Source organism: Fusarium subglutinans (assembly GCF_013396075.1).
Source record: "Fusarium subglutinans strain NRRL 66333 chromosome Unknown NRRL66333_c0000009, whole genome shotgun sequence".
NCBI classification, from domain to species: domain Eukaryota; kingdom Fungi; phylum Ascomycota; class Sordariomycetes; order Hypocreales; family Nectriaceae; genus Fusarium; species Fusarium subglutinans.
Window position 1 is genome coordinate 139870 of NW_023502072.1, and position 21707 is coordinate 161576.

The following is a 21707-nucleotide window of genomic DNA, read 5'->3' on the forward strand; positions in this document are numbered from 1 at the left end:
GCTTGGTTGAGTTTGAGATCAGGGCCCCCTCTCATTCTCCAGCACCTCACCTTTGTGATACCCTTGTGTGACTCAGTATGGAACATCGTTCAAGTGATGCAATCGCCCTTCGATCCACGCAGCGAGCGCCGCGGAGCTGCCTATCATGCTCATCTCGCAAAGTCAAATGCGATAAATCTGTTCCTTGTTCACGATGCATCAAGCGTGGCCAGGCTGAATCATGCGTCAGGGAAATGGTCCTCATTCGGGGCCAGGTGACCACGTCTGCGAACCATCCTGATCTTATTTTTGTCATTGAAGCTGATCAGAAAACAGATGGCAAGACGGTTCCGAAACTCCAACATATCAGGAGCTTAAGGAAGAAAATGATCGCTTGCGACAGGAGATTACTACACTAAAGGCGCAGCAAGGGCGTCGTCAAAGCAGTACACTACCGCAATTCCATATATCCAGCAACTCATTAGATGATCTAGAGTATACTCCTGGCGAGCTTGCTGATGACCTATGGGAAAGCCTGGCTTTGGAGTCTCACACTAGCGCTTCTTGTGTGTTAGACTGGGCGGATGTCATTTTACCCAACGCAGACTGCAGCAGGAAGCTGATAGAGTTTGATATGACATGGGATTCTTGGGTTCATTATGCTCTGGAATATCCTCAATTCAAGGACGAATGCGATAAGTTCGCAGGAGATTTAGAGGTAGGCCTTACTCTTGCTGAGGCTGACGTGTCATGGCTCGCTGTCTACTTTAGCGTTCTCAGTGTAAGTTACGCAATACTCAATCGAGATCTTTTACCAGACGGCGGGAATGACAAGTGGTAAAGACAGCTCTTTTGATGATGGAAGACGACGAAGCTCAAAGCCTGCCACTCTCCCCAGGAGTTACCATAGAACAAGTGTCTCAAAATTGGTACGAGGCAGCCATTTTCTGTCTCCACAAGGCAGACTTCCTGCGAGTACCCAACGTGCTCAGCGTACAAGCAATAGCTGTCCTATGCATGGCCTTCAATAACCGTGGGGATTCGGAGATGGGACATCACTTCCGAGTATCGGCGATCCGGATTGCACAAGCTCTCCGCTTAGCACAGGATGATGGTAAACGTAAGGAAAGGAGGTATCTGGGCCTTGAAGCAGAACGCCGTTTATGGTGGACACTGGTCATCTGCGAATGGTAAGACTTCAAGATATCGATATCGCTCCAATGCTAATCAACCTCAGGTTGAACTTGACGCATGGATCCCCAGTTATAGACGAATCTGACTTTAGCATTCCCCTGCCTTCTGTCTCCCACCGCAAGGCACAGGATATGCTCGTGGACCCCGTTCACTATCACATCTTCATGGCTCGAACATCTCAAGTCATATACAAGTTTCGCATATCACTAAAATATGGTGTCAAGTCGTTGAAAAGTGCCATCGACATCGTCAAAGCTGCCGACGAGGGACTAGCGAGCATTATTGACTCGCTGCCAAGCCACTTGCAGCCCGAGAGTGATGCGGTCACGGACGCAGAGATCCAAGCTCTTGAGAGTACCCAACCGTGGATCAAATGGCAACGCTACGACTTGACTCTCGTCCTCCTGCATCTGCGCATGCACATCAACCGCGTTCTTCAAAAGCAGTGGCTGTCATCTCCCGAGGAATATCACTGGGCACGAACGGTTAGCGTCACGTCTGCCATGAGCCTAATTTGGATTAACCGAAGCTGGGATCAGCCGGCATCAACTAGAAAGCAGTGGTAAGACAACCCCGCCCATGCGCTTACTTGCAGGGTACTGATTTTGAAGGGCGCTGTCGTATCATATTTACTCTTCTGCCATGTTTCTGTTGCGGGAATGCCAAAGCACCAACTCCAAGGACAACCGAGAGTATCTCGATGCCATTGAAGCTGGGCTTGTCTTGCTAGACGCTGTTGAGTCACATAACCTACTAGCTCGGCATGCTGCTATAGTCTTGAGGAAAAGTATAATTGAAGCTGGTACATGAATGGATTCAAGACTAGGGATTCTTTGGTCCATCTCGTTATAGATAACAGGCAGGCCGACCTGGAAACTCAGGGAAGAACTTTGACGTCTTTGAGGGTATCGAAAACCTTGCTCAGGCTCTCCCAACTATCCTCATATCTTGTTCAATATTAGCCGAGACTCAGCATTTCTGAACGGTATTCAACTTACCCAGTCCAACCAAGCTTTCGCGCTTTACTCATACTGATCACGAGATCATAATTCCTACCCAGCACAAAACCGAGAAATCCCCACGTAGCCCCTTCCAATGCCTTTTCATCCAAGCCCTCTCGCTTAGCGAGTTTCTTCCAGGCTTCCTTGACCTCCGACTCCTGACTCCATTTCGTCAAATCAATCGTCTGCTCCATCCTGCCTAGTTTGGTGATGCCTTTGAGTCCCGACTTCTCCTCGTGCAAGCTAATTGGAGGAATGAGGTTTAGATCAGTAGATGAGCTCAACGGGTGAGACTTCTGGAATTGAGCGGCATCGACCTTGGTTCCAAATCGTTCTGCGACTTTAGGCCATAGGTTCTGCCAGCTCTCAACATCACCATTGACGACGTTGAAAGCTTCATTGGCAGTCGAAGATTCGAGCACGACCCATTCACAAAACTTTGCATGGAGGTCGGCGCTTGTGAAACAGTCGAATCCAGTGTAGAACCTCTCCGAACCAGGGAAGATAAGGTCCTGACCAAGTTCTTTGCTGGTTGCCGCGTAAATGCCGACTGCCGTAGCCAGGTTCATAAAGTTTCCTCGCGCATAGCCAATGACATCATTGGGGTAAGTGACATTCCAGCTGATACGGCCATTTGACTGCTCGTAAAAGTTCTTCAGAATATCCTGCTGACGGTAGTAGAAGTTGGGTGGAAAGGTTGACTGGTCAGTCTGCCAAGGATCGGACTCAAGCATAGGATTCTTGACAGGTCCGAGATGGACACCATACTGCTTCGCGCCCGTAACCAGTAAGAATCTCTTGAGTTTCTTGTCAATGCCGCTTTTCACGAGGGCATCCAGGAAGGCTTGTAGCATATCGCCATTGACATCCCAATTCTTCTGTTCGTTTGCCTCCTCGAGGTAAGCGGCAAAGAAGACGTATTCAGCCGTGATACCCTGCAGGTTCTTGGCTACCTCATCAGCGTTCTGAGTGAGGTCGATGTGTCTATGCTCAACATTGGAGGGGAACTCTTCTTTCTGTGATCGCGAGAGGGAGTAGACTTTGCTCCATTTTTGTGGGTTCTGGCCAAGCCGATGAACGATTTCTCGGCCCAGAATACCTATGGCGACTGTGAGACATGCAGCAATGATTCTGGGACAATCACCGACCTGTAGCTCCAACAACAATAGCAGTAGACATGTTGTATGGTTATCTTGAGCTAAATGTCCTGTATCTTGGAATTGAAGTGTTGGTAGGATTCTTATATAGAGGAGAGTGGTTTGCTTATGGCTTGCTTTTATGCTGACGCTCTTCGCGACAGGCGGCAGAATGAGATCAGCCATACATCACTCTCCCCCACCATCCACGCAGTGATGACCAATTCATTATAAACACAACGTGTCTCTGAATAATATTATTACTGTGCATTACGGTCTTTATTATTACACTCAAGCAAGTAATCTTGAGAATAGAGTCCAATGTCACGAAAGGATTTAATATCACGGAACCACGGGCAGGTTATTATGGGCTTAGCCTGTCTGAATAGTTTATTTCTCACACCGAATAAAACATACAATCTTGCGAGACGTCGAGAGTATACCGGATATTTACAATAGGTGGAATCCGAAAGCCTTACGCGCCTCATCATTCAGACCATCAAGGCCCACATATCCTTTCAGTGTGCTCTCATCCAGGTCATTCCCATCGGCGTAATCAGCAGAAGGCCGTCCCTCTAGTGTAGCAAGAAGCTGTCCTTTGACGTAGGCTTCATTCGCTGACGTTGTAGGGCATGCAGCTATGAAGGCTACTGCCGCGTTGTTCTTTCCAAGATGCTCAGTATCAACAGCATGACAAACCTGGAAGTAATCTTTGTCAGATAATGGGATGGAGATGATTAATGCGGATCAACTTACATCGCAATGCCACCAGACTGTATCGCCAGGTTGTACCTCTGGCATATGAATAAGGCATTCTTCGAGCCTAAGATGAGGATGGGATGACCGACTCAAGCGCTGACTTTCTGGCTTCATAGTTCCCGGGAACCAACCCGTGGAGTTATCAAACGTCCACTGCTCAGCGTCCATTATCTGATCAGGATCCTTCGGTGGACTGAAAAAGGGTCGCAGAAGCAGGTATGCAATTACAGTCTTAACATCAGGGTATACCATAATGGTCCCCTCTCTTGGTGCCGTTGGCGTCAACGCAGTCCATCCTTGGAACGTGCGCAACACCGTAGAGTGAGCAAGGCCCTTGTAAAGCTCTTGGTCGGCGTTCTTTCTCGCTTCTAGGTCATAAGCATCATGATCTTCTGGTCTACCGGAAAAGATCTCATCGTAGACTTTCCGGTAAGTTGGGTCAGCCCAGCGACACAAACTTCCAGCATCGATATGAGGACCCAACCCGAGGAAAGGCTGGCCTGGCGCACGATCGCGAATACCATCAAGATAGACAAGGGGTTCGGGTGAGGTATCCTCTGCAGAGTATTTCCACAGCTCATTCAGCTTTCGCTGCAGCTTCAGGTGATTTGGATGAGAGCGAAGCGTGTTTTGCGCTGGCGAGTTGTACAAAACGAGCATTGATGGGCTTTCCTTGGGCCATGCCTGGATGGAGCCTTTGTTATCCGCGACATAAGTCTTGAGATCAGAGTAAAGTTTTGTCGCTTCTTTCTGGGGAACGGTGTTGCGACAGACGAACGAGCCGATTCTCTTGATCTCAGCCTCTTGCTCCGGTGAGAAGCCATTTTTGATAATTTGTTGAGTGTCGAAGACTGGGACGATAGTGTTTCCCTTCTCGATAATCTCATCAGTGATGTTTTCGAGTTCCTTGCAGACCTTTATCCAGCTTTGTTGAAGTGCCCCAGCGCCATACTCGCTGATGATCGCTTTCTTGACCTCCAGGAACTCGGGGTCCTTGGAGGACGTGTCAGTCTCAGAGGTGTACTCAGGCCACGCGGGCCACTGTCGGATAGGGCCAGGCATTTTGATAAGTCCTTTGATTGAAAGAGGTTAAGTTTACGGTTCGGTGATGTCCTATCCTTTTATCTCTTAGTTCTATCTCATGTCTCTGACTTTCAGTTGCTTGATTGACGAACTACTCGCTAGTGGGTGAGCTCGGCCGAGCTCGACCGACTTCGGCTCAGACTGTGAAGCTATTGGTCAGAACTCAATCAAATCGTTATCTCCCCAGGATCTAGATCCGATGCGGGGAGTTGTGGGCCTGATATGACCAATTCCCTGGGTTCTATCTTCCCCAGACTTGATAAGCCAATGGTAGTAAATGTTTTTGTTACAAGATATAAGATGCGTCCTGTAACCCGCCATGAAGAAAACCAAACTCCTGGTTCGGTTCATCATTCAACGGCGAACATCTCAATCATGGCATACGAACGTAAGCATGTCTCGAGGCTTGTGCCTGCAGACCACAAGATCCTCATGCCTCTTCTTCTGGCAGTAACTATCGTGAACTCGGCTGTACGTACGGATCCCCCCTATTGCAGAGTCAGCTAACAACATACAGACACTGGGTTACGACTCATCCGTCATGAATGGCCTGTTGATCTTGCCCTCCTACTCCGAATACTTCCACTTGAACACGGCCACTGAAGGTCTCAACAACGCGGCCAATTGGATGGGCAGCATCTTTGGTGCTTTTCTCATGGGCCCTATCCCTGATCACTTCGGCCGCCGACGTGCAATCTACATCGCATCGATCGTAACGACAATCGGCATCATCTTACAGGCTGCTGCCCAAAACATACCCATGTTCGTGATCGCCCGTTTCCTGGTAGGCGTTGGATCTGCTATCAGCAATGGCGCTGCGCCAACTCTTCTTGGCGAGCTACTCCCTCCACGTCGACGAGCCCGTGTTCTGGGGTTGTTCTTCTCGTGCTATTACGTTGGTAGTCTGGCCTCGGCAATCATCAACTATGGAAGTCAAAACATACAAAGCACATGGGCTTGGCGACTACCTTCTCTTCTCCAGTTTGTTCCCAGCTTGTTAGCTGTCATGATTGTTCCATTCGTGCCGGAGTCTCCACGATGGTTGATCTCTAAGGATCGCAACGAAGAAGCACTTGAAGTTCTGGTCATTATGCAGGGAAAGGACAAGACCGACCTCCAGAGAGGAAGTGAGCAGCTGGAAGAGATCAGAAGCACAATCTTGCGTGAAGCACAAGAATATCCTCGCAACCCTTGGAGAGAGATGATTTCCAGTGGGCCCAACAGGCGCAGACTGGCCATTCTGTGCAGCTTTGGACCCATGATCAACTTGTTTGGTAACTTCATCATATCGTAGGTCATACCATTGTGAAAGTGCTTGGTCTGTCAGTCTGACAATTGCAGCTTCTACCTCACCAAGATCCTAAATCAGGCCGGCATAACCAACACGACAACACAAACGCAGATCCAGGTCATTATCAACTGCTGGTCGTTCGCGGTCGCTGTACTCGGTAGTTTCATGCTGGACATCCTAGGGCGCAGATTACAGACCTTCATCGGTGTTGGCGGCATGACCGTTACCCTCTTACTCATCGGGGGTCTCATCAAGCGTAGGTTCTGGCATGTGTTTAGTCTGATGCTTGCTAACCAAAAGACTACAGGTTTTGGTGAAAGCACTAACAATTCCGCCATATATGGAACTATTGGCGTCATTTTCCTCTTCCAAGGCTTCTACGCCTTTTCGATCACGCCAATGACGAGCTTGTATCCAACTGAGGTATCACCATTCAAGCTGCGTGCTACAGGCATTGCTATCTTCCGCATGCTTGACTCCAGTGCTGGGTACGACAGATATATCTCTTGTGCTTGAAACTCTACTAACAACATAACCTAGTCTTCTTGCCTCCTTTGCCATGGCTTACGCGATGGCTGATCTGGGATGGAAGTTCTACTTTATCAATGCTTCATGGGACTTTATCTTTCTTATCATTGCCTATTTCACCTTTGTGGAGACGAAGGGCTTGAAACTGGAAGAGATCAATGCGAAATTTGGAGACTCGACCGTGGTGGAGGCTGTGGTAGAAGACTCTGCATCCAATGACATGGGTAAGGATGAGGACTGGACGGTAAAGACGCAGCCTCAGTAATCTTGCAATAGCAGGTTATTCCGCGGCTAGAGTTACTCCACATAGACACAACTGAGTAGAGCAGAGTATAATTGGTTCTCTTATATCATTTCCATGCCCTTGTCTCCGAGAGAACATCTTGGCCTTGGCCACTCGGCATATCCACCGGGATTTGAGTCGCTTCCCACCGGAAACGACAATTGCTCCCACCGCGATACAACCCCAAACCCCTCACGAGCAACATGACCTTTTTTACTGACCTTCCCCATATAGATCGGATCTCCCTTCTCCGCATCTGCATTTCCTGGCATAGGACAAGCTTCAGCTCACATCCAACCTACATTGGCGCGGTAGTCTAAACTAAGCATAATGCCTAAGCTCTGCGTCATCACCAAGTGTCCAGCTTGCGAACCGGATCATGAAGCATTGGCGCGCAACTCTATTTGAGACATGGCATCGCATGACGGTACGGGTCCCTTCATGTAGATCACTGCCATGACGCAGCATTGGTGTGCGTATTTTATCCAATTAATCACAAGCAGGTGTTTCGTGTTTCTTATTTGTGGAACAGAAATCTCATGGCAGATCATCAGTCAAAGCATCGGCTGAATGCCATATGGAAGGTCCCCCGGATCTGCAGATGTAACATTAAACTTGGCGCTCCAATGACGATAAGAGCTCAGACCCAATCCAACTGATGATATGGGGTAATCAAGGGTTTTTTTTTCCCCAGGCTTTATGGGTATCGATGCCATGGATATATAAACAGCTGTTGATCCGGCGTGGCATTCGCCTGATCAAGCTAACCGATCAACGAGAACCGGATTCGTCATGGTCGTGGTCAAAGCCTCAGCCCTCTTTTTGGGCCTTGCGCCCCTTATTCTTCCCGTTAGCGGCCAAGCTGTCAACGACGTGGCTGATGCCTTCGACTTGACTCAGGTCTCCCTCACTGATAGTCGATGGATGGACAACCAGAACCGAACATTGAACTATCTTCTTTCAATTGACCCCGATCGTCTACTCTATGTTTTCCGCAAGAATCACGGCCTCGATACAAATGGTGCACAGACTAATGGTGGCTGGGATGCTCCCGACTTTCCCTTCCGAAGCCATGTCCAAGGCCATTTTCTTTCAGCCTGGACACAGTGTTATGCTTCCGCGGGAGTCAAAGAATGTGGCTCGCGAGCTACATACTTTGTACAGGAGCTCGCCAAATGCCAAGCCAACAACGCAAAGGCTGGCTTCACCAAAGGATATCTTTCTGGCTTTCCCGAAAGTGACATCTCTAAAGTCGAGGACCGCACGCTGAGCAACGGAAATGTTCCGTACTACGCCATTCACAAGACTCTGGCGGGACTGCTAGATGTTTATCGCCGTATGGGTGATCAGACTGCTAAAGACACCATGCTGTCGCTTGCCAGTTGGGTTGACACTCGCACCTCGAAGCTGAGCTACAGCCAGATGCAAAGCATGCTACAGACTGAGTCTGGTGGAATGAATGAGGTCCTCGCCGATATCGCGTTCTATACCAAAGATGCAAAGTGGCTCAAGGTCGCCCAGCGCTTCGACCATGCTGTCATCTTCGACCCCCTACAACAGAACGTCGACAAACTCTCCGGTCTTCACGCCAACACTCAACTTCCCAAGTGGATTGGTGCTCTTCGTGAGTATAAGGTCGGCGGTGATAAGAAGTACCTCGAAATTGGTCAAAACGCCTGGAATATTGTCGTAAACAAGCATACCTACGCCATTGGTGGAAACAGTCAGGCCGAGCACTTCCGAGCTCCCGATGCTATTGCCGGATTCCTTACAGACGATACTTGCGAGGCTTGCAATAGCTACAACATGCTGAAACTCACTCGTGAGCTTTGGGCCTTGAACCCGACTGACGCTTCATACTTTGACTTCTACGAGAAGGCCCTGCTAAACCACTTGCTTGGCCAGCAGAACCCTAGCAGTGACCATGGACATGTCACGTATTTCACACCTCTCAAGGCTGGTGGACGCCGCGGAGTTGGCCCTGCTTGGGGTGGCGGTACCTGGAGCACTGATTACAACTCCTTCTGGTGCTGCCAGGGCACAGGAGTCGAGACCAATACCAGGCTCATGGACTCGATCTACTTTCACACTTCTGACACGCTCTACGTCAACCTCTTCACTCCCTCGAAGCTCAATTGGTCTCAGAAGAAGGTTTCTGTCACCCAGACGACTGACTTCCCTGAAAGCGATACGTCAACATTCAAAATCTCCGGTGATACTGGTGAATGGACCCTCGCCGTCCGCATCCCATCTTGGACTTCTAAAGCCTCCATCAAGGTCAACGGCCAAGCTGCCGATGTGGCCATTCAATCTGGCAAGTACGCTCTAATCAAGAGACAGTGGAAGTCAGGAGATACCGTTACAGTCCAATTACCCCTGAGCCTGCACACCGTTGCTGCCAACGATGACCAGACTTTGGGTGCGATTGCTTTTGGTCCTGTCATTTTGGCTGGTAACTATGGGGAGTCTACCCTGAACGGCAACCCTACGATCGACCTGACAAGTATCAAGCGAAAGAGTAACACTGGTTTGACATTTGGGGCTACCTCTGGTGGAAAGGCTGTCGAGTTGGGTCCTTTCTATGATGCTCAGGGGTTCAACTATGCTGTTTACTGGAAGTTGAGTGGTGCGCTTTCAGGTTGATTTTGTAGAGTAGGCTCGGGAAACATTGACAGTTGATGCAAATTCTATATTGATAGGGCGAGGCGCAGGAGGACGTAGCTGGCGCATCTCTGGTTATTGTAGTTGAAGTATATATAGAGACCTATCATCGCAGATCTCCACACTCATCGGCCACGGAATGAACTACAGCTTTCACTCCCAACCTGAAAGGCGGCAAAAACTAAGTCTCATTACTTTCGCTTCTGTAGAAGCACGTTCCAGTGGCCTGTATGGAATTGCATTGTAATAAACTGGCGGAAGTCAACTATCTGTCCTGGCACCTCTGTGAGGTCATATCTCGTGAGAAGATTAGCAGCAATCATTCTCATCTCTGCCCAGGCAAAGCTGTGAAGGGGTAAAGAGTCAGTAAGACAGCAGATGGCTTTCGAAATTGCCAAGGCAAGAAAACTCACTTGATACCGATGCAGGAGTGTCTTCCAGCAGAGAAAGGAAAGTATGCGGTTGTACTACAAGACGAGGTCAGCATGAGCTCTATCTAAATAGGCGTTGCGACGACATACTCAGCTGCAGGGTAGTCGCCTCTCTCCTTGTCAGGGAGCCATCTCTCAGGGATGAAGCTCAAAGCATCAGGCCAGTAATCTTCGTTGCGATGAAGGTCTCGATATGAGGCAGAGACTACCGTGTGCGGAGGCAAGTCGTATCCCATCAAGTTGATCCACTGGTTACCAGTACGACGACCCATCTCGGATGCAATAGGATGCAGCCGAAGATTTTCCTTGATACAAGCTTCCAGATACTGATAGTCTGCTGAATCACGAACAGTCTTGCTAACAATGATATCGTCAACGTCATCATGGCTGATGGTAGGGAGGGATGCGAGCAGCTTAGCACGGACTCGAGGATTACGTGCAAGCTCCAGGAACAAACAGGCAATGGTACCAGAGGTCGTTTCTGAGCCAGCGAGAAGGATTTCGGACATCTGGTCCAGAATGTCTCGCGAGTTCATTGTTTGTTCATTATCGGGCCTTTTACCGTTTTCAATGAGATGCTGAAGAAGATCGGGCGAGTGCTTTTTCTCATCTGAGCGCTGACGAACGATCGAGTCGATAGCCTTTGAACGTTAGCGACACCCAAATTAGTAGCAGAACCCCGGTTTACCATAATCATTTGCTTGGGCCAATCAAACTCGACATTGAATCCGATTCGTCGTAGAAATCTTTTGATGTAGACGTACTGGTGAAACATAACTTATTAGCAATGCATTCGTAACCGGTGCATGGAGTCGTACCTTGTATCTGTCTGCGAGACCATCAAAAATGGCTCTCGGAATGGACTTCCATGTCTCATCCATCTGCCTGTCGCCAGAAGCTTCGTTGGGTTTAATCTGCCCGAAGCCCTTGCTAAATGAACTTTCTCCCATGCTATCGCGGCTGTTAGCATCAAGACATACCGATGCGAAATTCCATTGTTGTGTTTCGGACGTACATATCAAGCGCAGCTTTGTGAAGGTCATCCATGAGATCAGTCTGGACTGTATCTACAGTCGGGGCACTTTCAGCCAAAAGTGCCACGTAATTTTGAAGAAGGTCTCGCATTACGCTCTTGAAGACTGACTCTAAATTATCAACATAGCCCACTGTGAACGCTGGAGAAAGGAACCTCTTGAGGCGCTTATGGGGATGGAATCGACTGTGCAGTATTAGAACAATTAGTCTTCGAATCATAACCTTGCCAAGGCCGGACATTTATACTTACATTTCACCAAAGAGGCCAGGACTCGTTCGATCTCGAGAAATCTCGGCGTACATGGCAACCTTGGGGAGGTCGATGGTTGACAGGATCTGCTTCAGAGACTCTTTGTCGGAAACCCAGACGTGTCTTGGACCAAGACGACATATCGGGCCATATTTTGCGTGACTGCGTTGTACAAGCTTCCAGATTTCACCTGTTGAAAATAGATATCGTAAATGGAAAGTAGTCAATGGCGCGTACCATGGTCCGGGAATCTTTTGAAGCGGAGAACGCACAGCACGAAAGATACCAAGAAGTGTTGAGATTAGAAGGTAAGTCAGGATGGCGATGGCAAAGGCAATAAGCAGAAGATACATTTTAGAGATTTGTGAAAGCAGTGATTCAACAAGATAGAGATGCATTTTGAAGGCTTCTGTACGAAACTACAGTCCCATACAACAGATACGACTGAGTAGCTATGATATCTGAGTGTGTTATATACGGCTTTGATTCGAAGTCACTGGTGACATGTAGGACAGGCTCGATTAGGTTAGTCACAAATGATGGTATTTTGAACTTGTAGCTTCATGAGATAGTATACTAAGAAGCTACGTTTCACGAAAAGACTGGGGACATGACTCTCGGCTCCCGAAAGAGTTCAGCCCCGGACGATCTAAGGTCGAGTAGTGCATGACGAAATGGGCCTTCCTAATTATGCCCTACGTGCGCTATGGCATGAAGCTTGATTTGCTTTGAACAAATGTCTCGGCTAAAGATGGCCGTGCCCTTGGTAAACTTGAAAGCGTTGACGTGGCCAAAGCATAGCTACGCCCGCTCACCTCCTGTCAATTTCGTGTTTTTATGCAACTTTCTCTTCGCCCTAGTTCTCGTATGCACTGGCCTGATGCTGAGTTAACAGAATATTCCCTCACACCAGTTACCCTCAGTATGAGGGGTCATCGAGGCGGGTTGATGCCTGTTTATGCTCGACCCTTACCAGATCAACAGCCATAGTTGACTTATCGCATGCATGGCTGGAGTTTAAAGTTTGGCACCAGTGTTACTTGTCCTACGCAGGCCCTGGGATGCCTGTCGAGGAATATCGATCAATTTTAGGGGGGTCGCCCTTTCTCATCCTACCACCCCTGTCAGCCAACATACGTATTACCTCGGGGACATTTTCTTATGCACTTTCTGATAGGTGAATGAGGGATTGACTACATGGGAGCACCTGTATCGTAGAATTTTAAGCCTACGCTTTTCTCGTATAGCCATTGACTACGAGCTCGGGGCCTTAGCGCGAGGCACTACTATTCGTTAGACCATCGGAGTAATACCGGCACTTGAGATAGCTTCAGAGTTGAATGCCGAAGTGCCGTAAGGCTTCGTTTTCGCTTACACAGGTCGCCCTACGATTCAGCATGGGGCTATTGACCAGAGGTGTAGACTTGCGGAGGAAAAGAGCATATCGGACAATTGTCAACGGAGCAACCCGCATAACCTACACTTAAATGGACTCTAGTGATACCTTGGCATTAAAGTGAGACAGTGAAGTGCCGCTTCTGTTCCTCACCAGAGCCAGATGCCCAAATTCAGGACCAGAGTCACTTACTGCGTCCGAGCGGGAAAGGTACACTTGATAAACTACAAACTCTACACTCTATAGACTGTTTATGCAGTGCCTAGTCTTAAGTCGATAATCTCAGGTAATTTCCCGCTACGTGGGTTTGCTTTCATATCGCAGATGGATTTGAAACAAACCTTAGCGGGAGCAACCAAACCCATCTCAATATGCCTCTTCAACATAGGCCTCTGCTCATTCAGCATCTCAATTATGGCATCTTCAGATGCTGCAGGAGGGGGCTCGGCGGTGTTTATCATTATCTCCATAGCATCCTTCGAGTCTTGACGGGTAACCACCACCTGGAAAGCTTCTATAGCCACAGTCTTCAAAACAGCTCTGGCAAGCTGACGTAGATGTGAAATGTCTAGAGAAACAGGACCTAGCCGGACAGCCTGGTTGCTTCGTCCGAGAAGACGGAAGATTCCAGCCGTTTTGTCAACCCACTCCGCGCGATCCCCTGTTGGATAACGAATGACAGGTGTCAGGTCTCGGATCAAGTTGGTTACAACAAGTGTTCCGGGAATATCTGGTTGTTCAGTCGGGACAGGCCCTTCATCTTCGTCGACAAGGATCTCGACTATGGCCGCTGCCGAGAGTACTATATGCTCTGCTGGGTCTGGATTTCCAGCAGACACGGCCACAACACCGGCATCGATGGAGCCGTATATGCAGCTGCGTATAGTGGCATTAGGGAACAGATAGGCCACCGCAGCGACTTGATCATCAAACATTGGCTCGCCTCCAAACATGACAGCCGTCACAGATAGGAACCTTTCTTCTTTAGGGCGGCAATATGAGGCCAGACGGACCAGTGATGTTATGGTTGAGAGCACTGCCGTTGCGCGGCATGTTCGCAGAAGCTGAGCAGTCACATCCGGCGCCATCAAACCTCCAATTGGTATCTGAATGGCAGGTACAGGCAGAGAAATTACGCTCAAAATATGCAAGAGAAAAGACCCGTAGAGGTCTCCTGCGTAAAAGAGATTCGCGACTCGATCACCTGCCCGCAATCCCGCATGGAGAAGTCCGTCTGCCAGCAGGGATGCGGTCCGAAGCAGCTCTATTTGAGAGTAACTAGTAAACTTGGGAATACCAGTAGTGCCTGCACATTGAGTCCGGTTAGTGGCGCTGCTATATAATGGGTTCTGGGATATTCTCCAACCACCAGTTTCCATCAGAACGCCGTCTATCTGGCAAGAGGTCATAACCGAACGTTCAGAATCATGATAGGCCGCCCAGTACTTGGAATGATCGATCAAAGGGACCTCTTTGGGGGTAAGCTGGTCAGTAGCCGCCATATTTCGGTAGAGATCGCTGTAGAACGGCGACTTCTGCTTTGCCTCGGCGATAAGTCCATTGAGACGAGAATATTTATCGGTCTTTGGTGGCTGTATAATCGACATGATGCAGGCGGGAGTCGAGTGATTGAAATTTCAGATATGCCGAGAAATTGGGCCCTTCAACTGATAAGAGGTAGGAGAAGTTGGTTCGTAATGTTGGGGTGACCGCGCTTCAACTGAGTATACCGAGCTGAGCACTTTAGCCCACAGGAATTTACAGTTTGCGGCCTTCTTCCGAGAAACAAACGTTGAAAACAAGCAAGCGGCATGTAACCATTCAAGTGGTGGCTTTTCATGCTCTCTATTCTAGGAGACCAACCTTGACGGCCGTGAAAGATCACATAACCGCTTTTCGTTATGCGCTGTTGCACTCGGATTTTTGAGTTTGACAAGGATCTTTGCAAGCTAATCAGAGCCCCTCCAATGTACTGAATTCAGCATAGCGATCATCAGCTCTCGGTCACAAGTCTAACCTATCAAAGCTCGAACATGAGGCAAAAGTTCCTCGGATCGACGGATTGTGGTTGCAATGAGGGCTTATGCGAAAGATCGGGACGGTTCGCGAGCATATATCCATACGAAAAAGCCCTCATTGACACTCACTTGCCCCGGGACGACGTAGCTTTCGGCTTTCGGCATTTACCCGGTACTCATTGGGATCCTGGGATGTAGTGATTTCTGATGAAATTGTCTGTTAGAGGTAACATCGGCATCGGACTGGCTAGAGCTTCTTTTATGTGGATCGAACTTTGGCTCAAGATTTCAGAAGCACAGATGACTTCCAGGGTTATTCTCGAATCAAACAAGCTTCTACCTGATCAGCTCAGTCGGTCTGAGTATGGCTGAGAAAAGCACGGACGGCTTCTTTGACATTGCTTCGATGATGGAAAAAAGAAAACCTCAGCATCTCTACGTATCATAACGGCCGTGCACCCTAAGTAAAGGCCACGTTCCGGTTCTTGTGACTTCTTTCATCTCTGCCAATATCCAATACGAGAAGATGGGCAAGAGAGATTACGCATTAGTGGTGCGCCCGTTGTTGAGTTGGGTAAGTGTCAAAGTGTCCGCAGGGACCTGAAAGAGATCACCAATTATATTGGAACACAATGGCGCATGCTTGAAACAAGTTTTCCATCCCTTCAATGGCTAACCACGTTATTGGCAGTTATAAATCGCGACTTAGGTCACCTTGTCTACATTTCAAGGCGCTCGGATGCTTAGATTAGCATCGAGAGGCGCGCAACAAGCCTGTCGGGGTGCAAGATATTGGCAAGGTGTCATCCTCAAGCAGATCAGTGGTGGTATCCGGCTTCTTGTAGGTTGAGCACTTGATGAGCCCTCAAGCGGTAAACCGAACTTTTACTTAGGTTGGTGTTGATAGCAGTAAGGATGCTCTGCTTGGAATGGTAGCTCGCAAAGAGTAATCTGTCCTTCGAAAAGTCACCAAATTCGAGAGAGGGGAGAATCTTAGCATTTCTCAGTCTATAGAGTCAATCTTTTGCCTTATCCTAAGTTTAGTATCAGTCTTCTATCATAGCTGAAACCCAAGTATTATACCAGTTTTGCCTTCACTGGCATGAACCCATTTGTCTCTTCCTTGGCGCGATCGCGCAGAATTCGGCGGAGGATCTTGCCGGACTGTACACAGCAATATCTCATTAGTTTGATAGCACATATATTGTGGTCTCACTACACTGACCTGAGTTCGGGGGATGGCATCGAGAAAGGCTATGCCGCCGTCGAGACACTTATAGTGTGCAACCTTACTTTCCATCCAACTCATTATATCGCGAGCAGTAAGACATACGCCAGGGCGTCTCACCACATATGCTCTTGGGAGTTTATGTCCCTGGATGTTGATACCAACAACACCGCTGTCGATGATATCAGGATGAGTAGCAAGAACCGCCTCGAGCTCAGCGGGTGCAACCTGGAAACCCTTTACCTTGAGAATTTCTTTGGAACGATCTACGAGGTAGATTTTAGCCCCTGATTCCCATGAGTCTACATAGGCTATATCTCCTGTCTTTAGCCATCGTTTGCCGTTTTGTTCAATAATGGTCTCTCCAGTCGCTTGAGGATTCTTCCAGTATCCTGCCATGAGTGTCGGGCTTGTAAACCAGAGTTCACCTTCTTTGTTGGCCTCCGTAATCTCAGTCGCCCCACGCATCAGCTTGATAGCTGAATTTGGTGCTGTCTCGCCGACAGAACCCGGAGAGCCAGCTAGACGAGGATCGTTCATGGTTCCCAGACAAGTCAACTCTGTCATACCCCAACCCTGGCGAATACTGACACGATCATCTTTAAATAGAGCGTTTGCTCTTTGCTCCAGTGACAAAGCAAGTGGTGCTGTCCCGCAAATAACATTTCTGACGCTCCTGAGGCTATCACCCACCAGTGCCGAGTTCGCCACGAGCGATGAGATAATTGGTGGGGCAGTCATCAACTCTGTGATCTGGTACTTCTCAATGTGACTGAGCATGTCATTGAAGTTATACTGCCTCATGATATAGGTCTCCACGCCCATCTTGGGATAATTGGCAATAAATGTTGTCTGTGCCGCAGCGTGGTTGAGTGGGAGAAAGCACAGAGCGCGAGCACGGTAAGACCCGAGCCAAGCTTCTTGCTGAAGGTGATGAAGTAGGAGATGCGCTTCACCATTGGAAACATAGGCTAAATGTGTCACCTCGACGCCTTTGGGTCTGCCAGTTGTCCCAGAGCTGTAGTTTAGACAACATATCGTAGTCTCAGGGTTTGGCGGTTCAAACCACTGGAAGCTTTCTGCCTCGTGGGCGGGGCCAAGAAGCTCATTCCACGAGCGTACGCCGTCATGAGACAGATTGTTGTGGTCGTGACTTCGCGAGTCTTGATGAAAGATACGGTTCTTTTCCAGGCCGATAGTGCGTGCTGATTCAACGGCAGTTTTGATAAGATTCATACTGGTAATTAGAACTTTTGCGCCGCTATCTTTTAACTGATAGCTGAGTTCCAAAGCAGTGCTTGATGAAGTCGCGCCTGTGTATATGGCTCCGGCCATAATGATGCCAAAGAACAGACATGGGACAAAGATACCATTCTCAGAGAAGACCAAGACTCGGTCTCCCGGCGTGACGCCGAGACGACGGAGACCTACTGCCAGGCGTTTCGAGTACAACTCGAACTCCCAAATCGCCAAAGTATTCTTTGGGTTATCGGCATCCACAAAAGCGATCTTTTCATTGCGTGGGCCATGCTGTGCACTTCCAAAGACCCAGGTGGGTAGAGACATTGGAGGCGTCGGAGTAGACCATCTTGATTTGATAGGCATTTTGATTGGTAGGAAGCTCAAATGGCTGTTCTATGAAAAGTCTATCGGATGCGGATCCTATAAACATGAGATAAAATAGGCGATTGGGATCCCTCTTCTTTCTTTGCCTTTTCTATGTATACGCTAATAACCAAAGGTTTGACGCAGGTTCAGGTCTCACACCTGTGCGAACTTGCCCTTACACCGTTTTGTCTACTAGGCACAAACCCAGATATCTCAGCATGGGTACCCTGGGCGTTGCTCCAGCTGGTGTGTACTTATGAAACGGACGAGCTCATGCTGAGGCCTGCTTTAAACTCCACTTAGTGATCTACATCGGCTATTTCTCTGCCGTCAGGTCTAGTTTTAAAGCAAACACTCAGGTACTAGTTTTTGTGTCGTGTCTGTCACCATTCTGTCAATGGCATGATCAACAAAGCGTCATTTTTAGGTTCAGTCCCGCTTTGAAATTCGAAGCCCTCTTATCAAACCTCAACACTCTGTGCATAATAACTAATTTTAATGCACGAAGCAAAGATTGTGTAACATAGATCTTTTGTCTTCGACTCAGCCAAATTTATCGCCACGACGTTATCTTGTCCCACTGCCAACGATTATCATTGGAACCGTTATTCCTTGCTGGTCTGCCATTTATGGAGGCGGCGTTTCACTGTAGCCCTGACAACACCTTTGGCGATTTCCAAATATTCATGTTTGGCTCACCTCTAGACATAGTTGGGTAAAGATCCCCGTGAGGGCTAAAAGCTATTCTGGCTCGCATGGTGGCAGATCTAGACCTTCAACTGAGGATTTGCATGAAGTCCACGTGATGTTTATGAGACCTTAGTGAGATCTGTAGGTATATCGGCCGACGGCGAACTGCGCAGTAGACTTGAACAAGGGTAAAAGGTAACATCAGCCAAACAATTCAGAAAGAGTGCTGTCGAAGACGGACAGGGGAAACAATTAACTGCTGAGAGAATTAAATAGCTATTTGAAGATTGTGATTTTGGCCCGGCGTAATTTGGAACGATTTCCTTTTCTAGAAGGATTATCCGAGGCCTTCAAAGCCCCGAGTACTGTAGAGGACCCGATAAACTCGGAGCCGTGTCGCCTCTTTATCGCTGGCAATCTCGGGTCCCGGGACTACCCCACGTGAGGATCTTACGCCTCAAACAATTCCACGTACGTTATCTAATCTGTTGCATGCACTGCGACTTGGGCTAGTTATCGGTTGATATGACAAGTTGACAATGAAAAGGGCGCTCAAATGCGGGGTTTAGCGGTTGGATATCGTCGGCTCGGCCTGCCAATAGCGGCATAGGATAAGCCGACGGGCGATACAGACCCCAACCCCACATGACTTGAATGACTTGGAGAATGTAATCATTTGACATTCTTTCAACTTATCCCTTCTTTCTTTCATTCTTCTTCTCTAATACAACAGACTACAGTATGTGCCCCTTCCCCCTAGCACCGCTAATCAACAACAACACTAACAACTTGTAAGATTAAATTGGGCATCATGGCATCTTATAAAGAAACAGTATCAGCTGCCTTACAACAGCGCGATATCGGCCTTGGCAAGGTCGAACCAAAGCTACAGGGCATCCCCAATGAGCTGCCTCTTAGCTCCCAAAGCCTTCCTCAAGGTGTATTGACTGCACGCGAGATTGAGATCACAGAAAAGTACTCGGTGATCGAGCTGCTCGAAGTCCTCCGTAAGCGAGAGATCAAGGTTGAGGAGGTTACCCGTGCATTCTTGCGGAGAGCTGCTCTCGCACAGGTTGCTGTAAGTCATGGCCGACCTACACCCTACTACGATGCTAACAGTTCGAGTAGACCAACTGTTTAGTTGAGCTTATGTGGGATCAAGCTATTGAGCGAGCCAAGTATCTCGATTCGCTACCGGAACCCAAGGGAAAGCTCTTCGGTCTTCCCATTTCAACCAAGGAACATCATGGCATGGTTGGCGAGAACGTCTCAACTCACGCCTCATTCGTTGCGTGGATAGGCAAAGCTCATGGCTCCAACCTTTTATATGACCACTTGTATGATGAAGGCTGCGTCTTCTACGTGCGGACTACTCAACCTCAAACTATCATGCACCTTGAGACCATTAGCAACATTTACGGACGAACAGTCAACCCGTATAACCGTGATTTGACGGCTGGTGGCAGCAGTGGTGGTGAGGGAGCTTTGCTCGGTTTCCGTGGAAGCATCTTGGTAAGTGTAACTTTGTCCGTGATCTGAGCTTCGACTAACCTGGTTAGGGTATTGGTGGTGATATTGGTGGCAGCGTCCGTTGCCCAGCTGCCCACAACGGAATCTACGCTTTCAAGTGAGTAATCCTGGTAGCCATGCTCAGATATATCTTTTCTAACTCCAGATAGACCAACTCTCAAGCGAATCTCAGTCATGGGCGCCCGATCGATCATGGCCGGAAAAGAGACCGTTTCCTCAACACCTGGACCGATGACAGTTGACCGCGAGTCCCTCGAACTGTTTATGGAAATTGCCTTGTCAAAGAAGCCTTGGCTCATTGACCCTTCCCTTACAGCCAAGCCATGGACTCCTTACAAATTCGACAGACCTCTAAAGGTTGCGGTTCAGTGGTGGGACGGTGTTGTCCAGCCCCATCCTCCCATGACAAGAGCTCTGGAGGAGGTTGCAGAAGCCTGCCGCAAAGCTGGTATGGAAGTCGTAGACTGGGACTGTGAGCCTTTGGATCACAAGAAGGGATGGGAGATTCTATCAGCATTATACTGGCCTGATGGAGGCAAGGAGGCCCTTGAGCTCATGGAAGCCGCTGGAGAGCCTGTCCTTCCTTTGACGAAGTTCATCATTCAAGAGCAGCCCAGCGTGAAGGATTTGACGATGCATGAGCTTTGGGAGGTAAGTTTACTTGGTATGGTTCGTCGGGCAGTACTGACGGCTTCTTAGCTGTGCACCAAGCGCGATGATTATAGGGCAGCATATGCTCGAGCGTGGTCATACACAAGCAAGAACGACGGAAGAGAAGTTGATGTGATTCTGTGCCCGCCATTCCCCGGTGCCGCAGCACCTCACGATCAGTCACGATACTGGGGCTACACTTCTCACTGGAACCTGCTTGACTAGTAAGTTATCCTCATGATAGTCTACCAAACTCCTCTAACGGTGAGCTCCAGTCCCGCTGCAGTCTTCCCAGTAACAACAGTCGACCCTGAGAAGGACCCCAAGGATGTAGACTACGTCCCCAAGAACGATGACGACAAGTTCAACTATGACCTGTACAGCCCTGAGAAATACGCTGGTATGCCTATCAACCTACAAGTTGTTGGACGAAGGCAGTACGATGAGAAGGTACTTGCTGCGCTCAAAGAGATTGAGCACGCCATGGGTAGAAAGTGATTGGGTACTGGCTACCAACCTCAATAGCCTGTCTGAGAGGCGGCTGGGCTGAAACCCCGCAACTCCGTCACCCTAGAGTCGGGCCAACAATCGCCCCGATAATGATTGAAAGGGAACTGTATATCGTGGAAAGGAGCGACGCGATATCAGTTCGATAGTTACACCATAGATCATATAAGAGACACAAGGCTCCTGAATTCTGTATACTCTGTGTTTTGAGCCAAAGGTTAAGTTCCTAGAAGCGCCACCTCTAATAATCAAACGTGTATATAGACCCGTGTGCTTTAACTTAAGGTATTTGCGGCCAATGACCCAGACCTGTTTGAATATCCTTGACTGTTTCCTCCAGAAGCCCCCACGATGGTGTCAGCCTGTCTGCCCAATTATTTGACGCAGAAAAGTTCGGACAATGGTGATATCCCAAGTGTAACATCGGGATTCCGCTGATCCAATCACA

General features: G+C 48.6%; 8 protein-coding genes across 8 annotated transcripts; 4 read left to right on the forward strand and 4 right to left on the reverse strand.

Moving 5' to 3' along the window:
* Positions 1 to 96: 96 nt before the first annotated feature.
* On the forward strand, positions 97 to 1739 carry FSUBG_1602 (uncharacterized protein; the record flags this gene model as incomplete). The annotated part of the gene is made up of 4 exons (XM_036679287.1): positions 97 to 224; positions 316 to 760; positions 823 to 1169; positions 1217 to 1739. 4 exons carry the CDS (start codon positions 97 to 99, stop codon positions 1737 to 1739), a joined length of 1443 nt encoding a protein of 480 aa, XP_036542863.1.
* Positions 1740 to 2050: 311 nt separating this feature from the next.
* FSUBG_1603 (ybiU) lies at positions 2051 to 5131 on the reverse strand (the record flags this gene model as incomplete). The annotated part of the gene is made up of 4 exons (XM_036679288.1): positions 2051 to 2120; positions 2172 to 3282; positions 3790 to 4009; positions 4067 to 5131. The coding sequence occupies 4 exons, from the start codon at positions 5129 to 5131 to the stop codon at positions 2051 to 2053; spliced, it is 2466 nt and encodes an 821-aa protein (XP_036542864.1).
* Positions 5132 to 5527: 396 nt separating this feature from the next.
* FSUBG_1604 (hexose transporter) lies at positions 5528 to 7236 on the forward strand (the record flags this gene model as incomplete). Its single annotated transcript, XM_036679289.1, has 5 exons — positions 5528 to 5623; positions 5670 to 6442; positions 6494 to 6699; positions 6751 to 6931; positions 6984 to 7236. The coding sequence occupies 5 exons, from the start codon at positions 5528 to 5530 to the stop codon at positions 7234 to 7236; spliced, it is 1509 nt and encodes a 502-aa protein (XP_036542865.1).
* An 810-nt stretch (positions 7237 to 8046) lies between these two features.
* Positions 8047 to 9897, forward strand: FSUBG_1605 (uncharacterized protein; the record flags this gene model as incomplete). The annotated part of the gene is made up of 1 exon (XM_036679290.1): positions 8047 to 9897. The coding sequence occupies one exon, from the start codon at positions 8047 to 8049 to the stop codon at positions 9895 to 9897; it is 1851 nt and encodes a 616-aa protein (XP_036542866.1).
* Positions 9898 to 10106: 209 nt separating this feature from the next.
* On the reverse strand, positions 10107 to 12029 carry FSUBG_1606 (cytochrome P450 monooxygenase 3A9; the record flags this gene model as incomplete). Its single annotated transcript, XM_036679291.1, has 8 exons — positions 10107 to 10260; positions 10329 to 10382; positions 10437 to 10987; positions 11035 to 11109; positions 11165 to 11306; positions 11362 to 11565; positions 11632 to 11793; positions 11869 to 12029. 8 exons carry the CDS (start codon positions 12027 to 12029, stop codon positions 10107 to 10109), a joined length of 1503 nt encoding a protein of 500 aa, XP_036542867.1.
* Positions 12030 to 13278: 1249 nt separating this feature from the next.
* Positions 13279 to 14634, reverse strand: FSUBG_1607 (AMP-dependent synthetase ligase; the record flags this gene model as incomplete). Its single annotated transcript, XM_036679292.1, has 1 exon — positions 13279 to 14634. The coding sequence occupies one exon, from the start codon at positions 14632 to 14634 to the stop codon at positions 13279 to 13281; it is 1356 nt and encodes a 451-aa protein (XP_036542868.1).
* A 1427-nt stretch (positions 14635 to 16061) lies between these two features.
* FSUBG_1608 (4-coumarate ligase) lies at positions 16062 to 17878 on the reverse strand (the record flags this gene model as incomplete). Its single annotated transcript, XM_036679293.1, has 3 exons — positions 16062 to 16079; positions 16129 to 16209; positions 16271 to 17878. 3 exons carry the CDS (start codon positions 17876 to 17878, stop codon positions 16062 to 16064), a joined length of 1707 nt encoding a protein of 568 aa, XP_036542869.1.
* Positions 17879 to 19382: 1504 nt separating this feature from the next.
* On the forward strand, positions 19383 to 21250 carry FSUBG_1609 (general amidase; the record flags this gene model as incomplete). Its single annotated transcript, XM_036679294.1, has 6 exons — positions 19383 to 19649; positions 19700 to 20083; positions 20131 to 20198; positions 20251 to 20752; positions 20801 to 20976; positions 21028 to 21250. 6 exons carry the CDS (start codon positions 19383 to 19385, stop codon positions 21248 to 21250), a joined length of 1620 nt encoding a protein of 539 aa, XP_036542870.1.
* Positions 21251 to 21707: the final 457 nt, after the last annotated feature.